General features: G+C 31.0%; 2 protein-coding genes across 2 annotated transcripts; both read left to right on the top strand.

Annotated features, from left to right (window-relative positions):
• Window positions 1-808: 808 nt before the first annotated feature.
• Window positions 809-4,860, top strand: LOC123895980. Its single transcript, XM_045946440.1, has 15 exons — window positions 809-880; window positions 1,133-1,217; window positions 1,540-1,598; window positions 1,869-1,929; window positions 2,022-2,121; window positions 2,218-2,339; window positions 2,477-2,561; window positions 2,661-2,796; window positions 2,886-3,040; window positions 3,157-3,277; window positions 3,365-3,568; window positions 3,653-3,730; window positions 3,819-4,016; window positions 4,112-4,276; window positions 4,359-4,860. The coding sequence occupies exons 1-15, from the start codon at window positions 809-811 to the stop codon at window positions 4,659-4,661; spliced, it is 1,944 nt and encodes a 647-aa protein (XP_045802396.1). The 3' UTR covers window positions 4,662-4,860.
• An 8,334-nt stretch (window positions 4,861-13,194) lies between these two features.
• Window positions 13,195-13,633, top strand: LOC123895979. The gene is made up of 2 exons (XM_045946439.1): window positions 13,195-13,293; window positions 13,376-13,633. Exons 1-2 carry the CDS (start codon window positions 13,195-13,197, stop codon window positions 13,631-13,633), a joined length of 357 nt encoding a protein of 118 aa, XP_045802395.1.
• The last annotated feature ends 777 nt before the right edge of the window (window positions 13,634-14,410 follow it).

Raw genomic sequence — 14,410 nt, 5'->3', positions numbered from 1 at the left:
ACAGGAGTGATCATGGAAAAAAGTAAGCAAGTTTGAAGGAACTTGAGGAATCAAAATCAATTTTCTTTTCAAATCTTTTTGTTATGTATTTTAAGCCTATAATGCATAGCTAATTATCTTTATTATCGGGATTAGGTATATTTAACTAGGAATTTGACTCTTGATCTGAGTGATTATATATAATCTTTGATTCATTATATAGATGAGTTATTTATGTTCTAAATGCTTTTTCGACGTTAAAATATAAGCTTTTGATTTATGAAGTGTTAGACATAAACACTTTTATTTAAGGGATCTTAAATAATTTCATCTTTGGATGATAGTTACTAGACATATGAAGATATAATTGAATCATTGAGAGTATATAATCAATTAAGAGCAAACTTTAGATGAAAAGTTAATGAAATATAGTCCAAGAAATACTATCTCTCAATAAACAAACTATCAAATGCTTAAAATAATTAATTTGTACTACCTTTATTACCATCAAGATGCATCATTTTTTTTCAAGGAAAATGTTAATATGTGCACCAAAGACACATCCTTCCAACTACACACACCCAACACATCTAAATGGCAAAATTTTACAAGTGTCAAGCTCACAATCAAAGTTGGAAAAATCCTAGCTGGCCTAAATGACAAAATTTTTGCTTCTTTGGGTATCAATTTGAATTTGGTTTCCCTCCTTAAATTGTTTCAGAAAATGGGCCATAACACATTGGATCCATTGCAACAAGCCCAATATAAACCGGCTCATACAATATAGACCGGCCCAAGTGAAACAATTTGTTAACGGCCAAAAAAAAAAATGAAGAACAAGCAGAGGCAGAGGGTTCAGAAGCGTGTTCCATCCGTCCCTTTCATTCTGTCTGATGCATCAGTCTTTGACTACCATTTTTGGCTAATCTCATCCTGATAATATTTCTTCAACATTATAATCAAATATCACAAATACTGATTCATGAAATTTCATCTTCTCACTCTGCATATATCGGGAGAAATCCCAATCTTAACCCTTACCTATATTCAAATCTCATTCTGTTTTATGCTAATCTTTTGTTGTCTTTACATGAAGCAATCTCCAAGGTTGAAAAAATTGCCATTTCAGTGATAATTTTGTTTGTGGTTGCAGGTTGATTCAAAATCTATCTCTGACCAACGAAAATACCACCAAATACATACATCGATTCAACAAAAATTCACGGTAAAGGTGAAAGGTAAAACCCTAAACCCAAATTGAAATTCGAATTTTGAAATTGCTGATAATCCCGCCTTTAGTTTCATTAGATTTATTCATTTGTTAGTTGAAATTAGGGCTTCATAGTTTGCTATATAAAGGGGTTAGGGGTCAGTTGTGAAAATGCGCCGCAAGCAATTCATTTGCTTGCACTTCTTTTCTCTCATCCTTTGTTGGTCTTAATTATTTATTTAACCAAAATAATTTAATATTGCAATTTTTAAAAAAGTATTTTAAAATTTACTTCTGTTTTCAAATGGCTTTGATGCGCTGTAATCCAACATATTTTTCAAGCATTTCAGAGATTAATTCAGACAAAGCTACATGGAATTTTAAGGCAAAAGTTATCAGGCTTTGGGAAGTAAGTGATTTCAATCGTCCTAACAATCCTTTTTCAATCGAAATGGTATTGATGGATTCTGAGGGTGAAAGGATACACGCAACTATAAAGAAAACGCTAATTTATAAGTTTAAAGATGATTTGATGGAAGGAAAAGTGTATAGTTTTGAAAATATGGGTGTTTCGACCAATGGTGGTGCTTATCGTACCACGCACCATCGTTATAAATTGAACTTTCAGTTTGGTTCATTGGTTCAAAGACTTACAAATGTTGATGTTTCTGGGTCTCAGTTTAATTTAGTTCCTATTTCTGATGTTGTCAGCGGAGGTTATGACACTGATTTTTTAGTGGGTATGTGATTTCCTTCTTTTTTTTTTGTGTATGTTCATTCTTTTACGAATTGCTGTCTTTTTAAATCATGATAGTGTTTTTGTTAATTTCAGATGTTATTGGTGTTTTGACTGGTGTGGGTTCTGAGCGTGAGATAACCAATCAAAATGGAAGCAGCACAAAGCTTAATGTTGTGGCCTTGGAGGCAGATGGGTATGGACCTTTATTACCTTCCATTTTTAGTCAGTTATTAAAATTAACAAATAAATGTAAGGATACACTTTAACTGAGTTTATAATTTGTTATTAGGCATAAACTACAGTGCACTTTGTTTGGACCTTATGTTGATGAACTTAATAATTTTCTTGCTTCTGGGGATCACACCAATGCTGTTATGATTGTACAACTTGCAAAGGCAAAGACTTTTCAAGGTTATATGACTAAAACATGAATATTTTTTTTTAAGTTGTTATATATACAATAATGTTAATGTTAATAATATATGTTTCTATATATGTATATTTTTTTTTGCATATCGATACTGAAGTGATTGATATGGAATTTGTAGACAAGATTCATATACAAAATTGCATGAATTGCACCCGGCTGTTCTTTAACCCAAATTGTCAGGAAAGTATAATCTTGAAGGAAAGGTGTGTCATTGATATATTTTTATATTATATTAATATTATAGTTTAACTTAAGTATTTACAAACTATTATCTGATGATCCTTATTTTTTTGTTTATCAAGCTTGCCTGAAAGTCTAGAGAGTCCTTCTCCGATGACGCTTACCCAAATCACTGCTGAGCCGGGAGTTAGCCCACTCGATGAGTTCCTATTCAACTCACCAAGAATCACTTTGCAAGCCATGAAAGATGCTACAAATGTAAAAATTTCCTACGAAAAATATTTTTTAATTTATCTGCTCTTTCTTATAAAGTGATATACTTCATTACATATATTGTTTTTTTTTAGGAATCCGTGAATGTTGTCTGTGCAACTGTGAAAAGGATCTTGAACCCTGAATGCTTCTGGTACACTGCTTGTGTTTGTAACAAATCTGTTATTCCAGATTCAAACATGTTTTTTTGCGACAAATGCAATAAGCATGTGTTGAAGGTGATACCTAGGTACTTAATATCCTCTTACTGTAGCCCTTTGCTGAAATTTATTTATTTATTTATATATTAGAATAAATGTTGCTTCTTCATGTTATCTTACTTTTATATTTGTTTCAATGTTTAAGGTATTGCATGAAGGTTAGGGTTATTGATCAGACGGATTCTGCCACATTTGTGATATTTGACAAAGATGCAAGCTCTTTGTTCCAAATGAGCTGTGCTGATATGTTAGATGACATCCAAAGGGTAATATTCTGATTTAGTATAATATGTGTGAGTTTTATTAAACATGTTTTTCATATTGATAGTGTTTTCAATATGTTCTTATTTTAGGTTGCTGGTGTTGGAGGGGTGCCATCTCAATTAACTAGCCTGATTGATAAGACTTGGTTGTTTAAAGTGGAGACTAAACCTTCAAATAATCCCAGATTTGAACAGACATTTAAAGTCAGAAAGATCTGCACCGATGCTAACATAATCAAGCAATTTAAAGACAAGTGGGATCATGAGGAAGCTTCAATTAGCAAGCTAAACAATGTATGAAATATCTAACTCTATACTACATTTTTTTTACCATTGTCTTCCAAACAAATTGACTGATTAAATTTTTTATTAAACTAGGAGGTTGGTTCCTTGAGTACTTTGATTGGCAAAGGGAAGGATGTATTAGTTTGTGGTTCTACTAATATCTTATCTGAGGTATGCTATCATGTTAAATACGTTGAGTGTATATAAGTTTTTGGCAAGTCCATAGCACCAATATTTAATGTTAATTTGTTTGTCTTAGGATTCACTGTCATTGAATGAAAGTAACTCCAAGGACCAAGGAAAGTCAATTATTTGTGATAATACTCCTATTGCATGTACCCAAGATTTAATGTGTAAATTTTCTTCTACTGTTGTGGACCTTGACGATCCTTCTCTTGACACTTTTATTTGCAACAAAGATGTTGGTGATATAAAGAAAAGTGATATGTCTTCAAAGGTAAATTATGTCTATGATTGGTTGACATACTTTTATTTAGTTACTGTTATGTATACAGTTAACTAACATTTTTTTTGCTTCTTGCACTTGATAAGCTTTCAATTGCTGCAAGTAGTCTAGAGGGAGGAGGAAAGGACATAGTTGTTGAGGCGGTTGATCTTCAAAAATCCGTTGGAACAACGACCAAAGAAGAAGCTGTTGGAAAAACTTATAGTGGAGTTGTTCATAAAGATGAATTTGTGGCCAACAAAAACATCAAGGTTGTTGTAAATATATTCCTTAATTTACACATTTTATTTTTTATATATAATTATATGACTAACTATAAGTTTGGATGGTTAGGAAGAGAAAACATTGGCTGGATGTGGAGAAATGGCAAAAGGCATGGTCATTGAGGGTAGTTCTGTTGGAAAAATTCAACAAATTAAGGGAATGACAAGATCTGATGTTGTCAATCTTGATGAAGATATTCATGAGTCTGGTTCTAGCATGGTAATAGCTCTTAATCAAATTGGTTCAACTGACATTAAAGCAATCAAGGGAAAAAAAATAAGCAAGAGAATTTCTCCTGAAAAGCAAGATGAAGATGACAATGCACCTATCAAGCTTTTGAAAAGAGCAATCAAAATTGAAAAGATTACTTAGGATTTAAGTGTGTGAGATGGTGTTAGGTGGTTTTGTATTTGTTGAACTTGATTATGTAATTTTGTTGGCCCAGGGTAGTTGGTCTATTTTGAGGTTAATTTTTTTGTTTTAAGATAATCAGTACTATCAAATGCCTATTTAGTAAAAAGGGTTTTAGTTAAATTTCTATGTTGTTTTGTACTCTTTGGCCCAGTGGCAGTGGGCAATTATTTAGGTATATAATTAATTATGATTTCGTGTTAGTTACTTGCCTTATATCTGGTATTGTTATTTTTTTTTTTTTTTATTTGATATAATATTATTATTTAAAGCCTACAAAGTAATATAATTTTTAAATGTTAACAAAATGGAAGATATTTATCTAAAAATCATTACCTTCCAAAATTATTTAAAAGTATAATCTTAACATTTAAAATATTAGTTGAAATTTTAAATGTTTATATTACGATGATAAGTAAATAAAACACGATGAAAAAATAAATTTTTATAAATTCATATGCTACTATTATATTAAATACCCATTATATCAAATAACTAATATAGTCTAATTAAAAAAATGAAACAATTTAAAAACATTGACAAAAAAATTTGACAGGTGTCAAGCTCACAAGAAACTATTGCAAAATCCTAACTGGCATAAATGACAAATTTTTTACTTCTTTGGGTATGAATTTGAATGTTGTTTCCCTCCTTCATCTGTCTCTCTCAGGCCATATATTTGAAAACTGATGCTGCTACTGTTGTTGTTTTATCTGTTTTGATTGGAATCAATTTCAAAATTCAAAATTCAGTTTCTCTCTCTCTTTTTCAATATGTAAACTCATTTTCTTACTCATCTCTCTTCATTTTCTCTTGATTCCTTCGAACTTCTCTCTCTCCAGGATAAATAAGGAAGGTGTACCTTTGCAAAGTGTACCTTTTCAATATGCGACCAAAATTAGTGTACCTTTGCAATAGTTGATAAATAAGGAAGATGAGTAACAATATCTATAAAAGGGACGGCTCATCCATTCGTGATCATAAAAGCGACTGCTCATCCATGCTTCTGATCCCTTTGAAGCGGCTTCAAAATTGATTTATTGGCATAGATGAAAAGCTTATATTGGAGCGTACTATGTTAGGCCTACTGCAATGGATCCAATGTTTTGCGGCCCATTTGCTGAGGAAATTGAATGAGGGAAGCAACATTCATATATATGTATGCGAATTCCAATTTCGATCCGATCAAGCGGTTGTGACATAAGAACATCCAAACACTAAAGATATATATTGTTAGTTGAATCTCCACCTAAACATGTATTATTAGGCACAACCAATTGTATAATCAGAAATAATTAAAAATATAATAAAATTGTTCAGAGTTTAATCGTATAGTAATTAATAATGTTAAATATAACATATTAAAAATTAATATTTCTTTCCGATAATTATAAGTTTGTCTTTGAAACATATCAAATAGTAAAAAATATATTCAATTAAACTGACGAATAGTGTTCAGGTATGTAAAATTTTTCTAATATTTTTCAGTATAAATTGACAAAATAAAAAATGTGTAAATACACTTATATTTTATTACGGTAGAATGTGTATTTTTATTAAAGCCTGGGGTATGAAAAACGATTTGTCACAATTTTCATGAGTTGATTGTTGCTTGGGCCTAATACTAAAATCAATATAAGGTTGGGATAGCCCAGCCCAGTTAAGCCTATGTCATCGTGTAAAAAATGATGAAAAGGTTACACGATCTCAAAAGGTTTCACCAAACCTTATCTAAGCAAGGAGAGCTAATGTCCATATGTTTCCTCCTTGATCATGCGATAGCGTAGACGACAACGACAGCGACAAAGGGGCTCACACACACGCATTAGGACCGGCAACACTTGGGACCATCGACAATGGCGTCTTCTTCCAGGTTCTTATATGTTAATAAAGCTAATTTGTTCCTATACAATAAATTAATACTTTACCTTTGTTCCCTATTTTCATGAATTTGCTCTGCATCCCAATACTTAATGTATACTATTCATGTACTTTTGTCAGAGCTACACATGCAATTTGGGAATTAGGGTTTGACTTATATATTTATTTGTCAAAAAACGTTTTTTACTAAATGAGGGTTTGACTTATATATAATTAGAATTTCTGAATCCATTTTGCTAAATTAGTGTTTGACTTAGTCAAGGATAGTTGGAAAAGGTTTTACTAAGTTTCATTTATATAAATTATTCATTTAAAAGGATGGTTTGATTAAGTAAATCAACGATTTTTACAAATGGTTTTACTATGAGTAACTTATATAAATTATTCATTTTAATTTGTGGTCTCATTAACTAATTAATCATTTGGTTATGATATGTTTACAAACTAATTAGTTATATATGTTTTGTTATACAAGGGGACCTTCGGTAGGTGACAAAATAATTCCGTGTTGGTTTCCGACGAGAATTTACCCGGATAAGGTATCGTAGTTGTCCTATTCAAAAAAATCTATACGAAAGTTCTTGATTGAATTTTATACTTTCATATCAACTAATACAAATACCAATATTGTTTTATATCATAGGAGAAAATTCATGTTTGTTCTAAGTGGATCAACAAGTATGGAAGCAGAATTGATTTTCAAAAGCCTGGAGTTATTACAAATCTTAAGAAACAAGCGACCAGTTTTGTTTTTAAGCAGAGTGACGGTAGATGGTTTATACATTCTGGGATTATGGTAGCAAGGGTTAATGGTTTCGTCAAACCAACTGATGTTATACTTTTCTATAAAGAAGATAACAATTTCAAGATTTGGCTTGATAAGGCAAAATCTATCGCTTCAGTGCCACCCACTCCTCCTTCGGCTAACGTGTATGTGTATACAACTTTACAATTTATGTTTTGATAAAATCAGCCGCATTTCATACTTAGTATAGGTTAGAATAAATATTTAGATAAAATATTTAATTTAAAAAATTGTGTGTATTTGATTATATATGCAATGTACCTGAAGTTCGTGCTAAAGTTATATATGTTTTGTTATATACAAGGGGACTTTCCGTAGGTGAGAAAACATTGCCGTGTTGGTTTCCGACAAGAATTTACCCGGATAAGGTATCGTAGTTGTCCTATTCAAAAATATCTATAATAAAGTTCTTGATTGAATTTTATACTTTGATATGTACTAATAGAACACTAATACCAATATTCTCTCTATTTGTTGTTTGATATCATAGGAGAAAATTGATGTTTGTTCTAAGTGGATCAACAAGTATGGAAGCAACATTGATTTTCAAAAGCCTGGAAGTATTACAAATCTTAAGAAACAAGCGACCAGTTTTGTTTTTAAGTGGAGTGACGGTAGATGGTTTATTCATTCTGGGATCAATGTAGCAAGGGTTAATGGTTTCGTCAAACCAACTGATGTTATACTTTTCTATAAAGAAGAAAACAATTTTAAAATCTGGCTTGATAAGGCAAAATCTATTGCTTCAGTGCCACCCACTCCTCCTTCGGCTAAAGTGTATGTCTATACAACTTTAAATTTATGTTGTTATAAATTCTGCCGCATTTCATTTTAGTATAGGTTAGAGTAAATATTTATATAAAATAGTTGATTTAATAAATTGTGTGTTTTTTATAATATAAGGAATTTACCTGAAGTTCGTGCTAAGGGAAAATCTATTGCTTTGGTGCCACCCACTCCTCCTTCGGCTAAAGTGTATGTCTATACAACTTCAAATTTATATTGTTATAAATTCTGCCGCATTTCATTTTAGTATAGGTTAGAGTAAATATTTATATAAAATAGTTCATTTAATAAATTATGTGTTTTTTATAATATAAGGAATGTACCTGAAGTCCGTGTTAAAGCATCTAGGCACTTCAAAACTACCATTTACCCTGATAAGGTATTTTGTATTTTTATGATGCCGATAATTAACGTAATTTGAAAATTGTGACTAATTAGAATACAATACTAAGTTTGTTTTTTTTTTTTTTATATGAATTACCAATCAGAATGCAATCAAGGTATGTCCTGAATTTTTGAATCACTGGTACAAAGAGCTTGATTTTGAAGAAAGTGGTTGCATCATTAATGCCGCAACAAACAAATCTACCGCTGTAAAGTTCAAGCCAAAGGACGGATTATGGTTTCTTTCTTCAGGGAGGAGAGTTGCCATGAATAATGGCATTATGAAACCGATGATCATTGTCCTTTATTTGGAAGGAGGTGTAAACAGATTTTCAATGTACCCTGCCTATGGAGAAAATATGACTCCTACTCCTACCAATTACGATCCTATTGTGATATCATCCGATGAAGACATGATTCATGAGGAGCATGGTGATGTTATTAATCAACCTGAGGTGGAAGACCCTGTAGACCCTTCTTCTTATTACATGTTTGATGTGAAGATGTCTGAGTCAGCTGTTCGAACAAATCAAGTTTTTGTAAGTGCATTCTATTCACATTTTTGTTTCTTATTTTTCATTTGTATATCTGTACTGATTTATTGTACACTTTTAATTACGTAGCATTTTCCCAACAAGACGTCAAAGTATGTTCTTTGGGATAAGCAGACTATGATTAGGTTGAGGGATCTTGCCACAGGACGAGTTTATCCATGTACCATAATCACTTCAGGCCGATACACTCACGAAAAATACCTAGGCGATGGCTGGTATGACTTTAAGTTTGACAAAGACTTGAGGGTTGGTGATACATTGCGTTGTGAAATTGATGAAGATGCCCGATTCATGAATGTTGAGGTCATACGCAATAGGAGAAGGCGTCGATGAAGGATATGCTGGTAGCTTTTTTATTGATGAGGAATATGTTGGAAGCAGTTTAATTGATAATGATGTATTAACTTAAGTTTGAAGTTTATAATGACTTGTGGTTTTGTTATTTGGTTGAACAACTTTTATTTAGTTTATCGTCTTTAGTTGGGTTGTAACTAATTCACAATTAGTAATTTCGATGGAACTTATATTATTACCGAATTTAGTTTTTTGTGTTTCAATTAATAGTTGTGTGATTCTTCGTGATAAAAATTATAAAAATTTCATTGCACTACCATACATTATCTATATATAAATTTTAATTATATATGGATTGATGGTATGCATAAATGCTTTCCGATACATGTTTTTTTACAATACTTATTATTTAATAAAGTAACAGTGCTATATATATAGCGAAAAAATTTCTAGCGAATTTATCACGAATGGCTAGCTACTTTGAAAAAACACTCACTAACCACACATGTGCAATTAGTGTTGACTAAAATAATTACTCTTAAAATGTGCTACGTTGCCGTCGTGATGATTCGCGATACAATCTTTCGCGATAAAAAGCAATTTCTTTATGTTCTTCAAATGTACATGTTAAACTTCAAGAAAAATGTATATATTCAAACTTAATATTCTGTAAAAAGGTAAAAATAATTTTTATATAACTTAGGACAAAATAATTTAGGATAGAATTATATCACTTTAAATCATATATATATATATATATATATATATATATATATATATATATAGTACACATAGGATCAAAAGGGGTGTAGCCCACTTAATGAATCACTTATATCATAAAACATCAATGTAACACATGCACTTTTTGCTATCAAAGCTGCCTAACATAAGGACATAATAGTCCATGACAAAGACCTCATAAGGAGTTACTTAAAAAACCAACATCCTACACTATCCACATTTGCGACAAGGAGGGACCACAAGAGACAAAAATCATGGCTTCATCTAGAAACAGGTATGAATTCTTCCACTTTTTCAACTTTTTTCCTATTTTCAACTAGATTGCAAGCTTCCATCTTTGTTAAAAAACATTACCAATGAACTGTTGTCAGATCTACAAGTACACATATTGTGTTGGAATGTATCTACACATACACATGAAAAAATATCAGATCTACCCAAAAATTTCATGTTTCTCAAATTAATGATTTTTATTTATAGGATGCATGTTTTGCAAGTGTTAATTTTTCGAATTAAATTGTATTTTGGGGACCACTGAATCCTTAAATGTTTGGGATAATGTTGCAAATTATTATTTAATTTGTTTGCATTTTAAAACTCATTGTAGTTAAAAAAAGTTAAATCTAAAGGAAACAATAATTGTTCAAAGTCAATGTATTTTTGTGAAATTTTTCTCTAACTAAATGTGAGTTAATTTGTCTATATAAGGAATGTCGAACCATACTTAGTTGGCGCAAAGGATTGGTTCACAACCATGATATACCGTGATAAGGTAGTTTTAGTTTTTGCAATATGTTTTATGTTGGTTATATTTCATGTTATTAATCTCTTTTTTATATGATAGGAAGAGATAAAAATCTGTCCAGAGTTTCTTACCAATTGGGGTCACAAAATTAATTTCAAAAGACATGGATATATTATTAACAAAAATGATGTAAGGACTCTTATTCTGTTTAGCAAGAACAATGGGACTTATTTTATAAGATGTGGTATAGCAGTAGCCATTGTGAATGAGTTTAGGGTACCAACTGAAGTATGTCTTCAGTATGAACATGACGGAAACAATTTCCGCATGTATGAGCTTCAAACCACTAAGGAAAACCCTTCTTCTACGGACATACCAATCAAAATCCCTTCGGATGATAATAGTAGTGAATCAGATGGAAGCATTGACAGGAAGCTTGAAGAAATTGTCTCATTTGCGAGATCACTTGAACCGTTGGAAAACAAAGATGAAGGAGAATATGTGAATAGTGGCGAACGAGTGCAACAACAAGCTGTCAACGAAGGTGAAGATTATCGATGGACTAGAGTGATTAGTGATGCCTTTGCAAAAGGCAAGTCTGTTTTGGTAAGTTTGTCTTAGAAATTTTATAATATCGTCTTACATGGTTAATCATTATTCTATTTATACAATTTGTCCAATAAATAGATGTATTATTATTTACATTGTCATATTATGAATTTAAATTTACATTGGCTTGGTAGCTATCCATTTTAGTTTTTAAAATTCTTTGTTTGAAGAGAATGGTAATAAAAATTTTACAGAAACATTTACATATGTTACTTTTTCAGCACTTTCCAAGCTATGTGTGCAACGACTATCCATTCTCATTAGATCATGAGCTGAAAGTTATTAATCGTGACACAAATTACACAGTCACATGCACTGTTGCAAAGGCCAATACCAAGATTCCTCAATTTCAACTTGGAGGTGCATGGTACGGTTTTGTCAAGAGGATGAACCTAAAAGAAGAAGACAAGTTGTCGTTCCTACTCGACAATCCTCCTACGGTTCTTACCGTGTGGAAGGATTAGAATTATCATCGTGATTACAAGCAAATGTTAATGTTGTTTCTTTATGTATGAATGTTGAACATCTTTTTTTTTTTTTTTGAGATCTCTATAGATGGATCTAGACTATATCAATCGGTGTTTTATGTTGAACAACTTGGTCTGTAATATGATGATGACACGTACTTATTTATGTTTTATGCATATTATTTTCCTACATACATTAGTATATTGAATGTTTTGTTGTTTCATATCTTATGAATGTGTGTTCATGTTATGAACCATAACTTCTTAGGTGTAAACATGCACCATAAATTTTGAGCTTTATAACAGACATGAGGTAATATTATTTAATTGTCAAATCCACTATATGTAATTTATTTTTTATGCAAATATCTTCATGTTTTGTATAACATAATTTTAAGTTTGACTTATTATATTACATGCAGTTGATAAAGGTTAAACTCTTCACATTGTTGCAGGACCAAAAAATATATCCAGCGAAAGTATATATCAATGGAGTATAAGAGTTATTTGGAGGAGCAAAACAATAGTTTTAAAAGCTAATTGGAAGAACATTGAAAAGGTAATTTACATTTTACTATTTTTTTACATATTACTTAATGTTTATTTTGGGCTGCAAGCCCAAGACTAAACTCACAATATGAGTTATATTATAAATCCATGTTGGGCCTACACTTAAACAATCATATATCTTTTTAACATGTTGAGACAAAAACATAGGGTTGTGGCCCACATATTTATAGATATATAAGGTAAAATTAGGGTTATGTTATTAAGTTTCACACAATCTCTTCTATCTTCACAGCAGCCGCCCCTCCATTTGTCTCAAAGATGAGCCTCCCTCCTTGGATTTTATTTCCAGAAATTTTGGAACCAAATAATGGGTAAGTTTCATGTCATGTACTATAACTTGGACTATTTTTTGCTATGTGTTTTGTAAAATGGAAAGAGATAAAAGTAAATAAACACATGCATGTGCAACTCAACTAGCAAACAAAATCATACCCTACATGTTTCAAAGTGCATAAACATAATTTATACTATGTCCCCACACCACTGAATAGAAAACTATTGTATTTACAAATTTATTATATTTTATGGTTTTATGATAATATACAACACTTTTTTTTCAAGCAAGTCATTTTCTTTATTTATATATATTAGGCAAGATGAAATGGATGCTCATTCTGACAATATTGAAGACCAAATTGATGCAATCCATGCTGATGAGATGGTTTACAGTCCAGATCTGCAAGTTGAATGTAGTGAAAGGATACAGAGCTGGCAGATAGTAGTTTCAAGAGCTATTTGGAGTGGCAAAAAAGTATTGGTATTTACTACATCCTTCATACTTTATAATTAGCACTAATTACATTCATATTACTTACTTTATTACTTATCTATATTGATAGCATATCCCAAGACATATTGTAAAGAATTGTTTGCGTGAAGATCAACAAGAAATTACTTTGGTCAATCAAGATAAAGATCTGATTTATCATTGTAATTTATTGTCATATAATCGCGATTATATGAGGCGGACTTACATCGAACAAGAATTCTATGATTTTGTACAAGACGCAGAGCTCGGTATTGGAGACACACTTTGTTTCACTGTCTCAGTTCCACCTGACTTCATTGAGGCTACGGTCATCAAGCGCGAAGTTTAACCTTTGTAATGCATAATTTATATTCATATTATCTAATTCCAATATTATTAAAATGTGGTAGTTAATACCATTGTTGTAATATTGATGACCAAGTTGTTTTGTTTGTCTCATTTTGGTTTCATTTTCATTACTGAACCTTTGTTGTATGTTATTAGCCTTCTAATTTTGTGGTATGCATCAATGTATGTTATGGAATTTGTATTTATATTAATGTTGGTATTATAGATTTTAGCAAGTTTCAACTTAAAAATCGAAAGCAAAATAGCTCTATGTCTACCAAGCCAAAGCCAAAGCCAAAACTTCAATTTTATTTTGTAACATTTAGATGATAATGCAATATCATGATTTCACTATATATACAAATGACAGTTATATATGAGTGCATGATATGCATATATTTTATGTAATATAAATTTACAGATTCATATAGGTCAAATATCCTATATGAAAAATTCCTTTTCATATTACATTTTGATACAATCAATATCTATGATAGTCTAATAAATAATCTTTTCAATTTATTACCTTTTAGGTGTAATATTAGCATTGAAAATGACAACTCTAATTTGGTCTCTCAAATATTTTACTTTGATAGAGACAATACCATGGAAACACATGCTAATGTTAGTATATTACTTTAACACATTGATAACATTTGTTTTATTCATTGACAAATCACTTTCAAACAAATCACATACAAACAAAGTTTATGACACAAATAAGTTGACCAACATTTGTTCCTTTTATTTGTCTCAAAGTAGTCATAAAAAAATATTT

Source organism: Trifolium pratense, linkage group LG7 (assembly GCF_020283565.1).
Source record: "Trifolium pratense cultivar HEN17-A07 linkage group LG7, ARS_RC_1.1, whole genome shotgun sequence".
NCBI classification, from domain to species: Eukaryota; Viridiplantae; Streptophyta; class Magnoliopsida; order Fabales; family Fabaceae; genus Trifolium; species Trifolium pratense.
The sequence above is the reverse complement of the archived record's forward strand: the minus strand, read 5'-3'. Positions and strand labels throughout refer to the sequence as shown.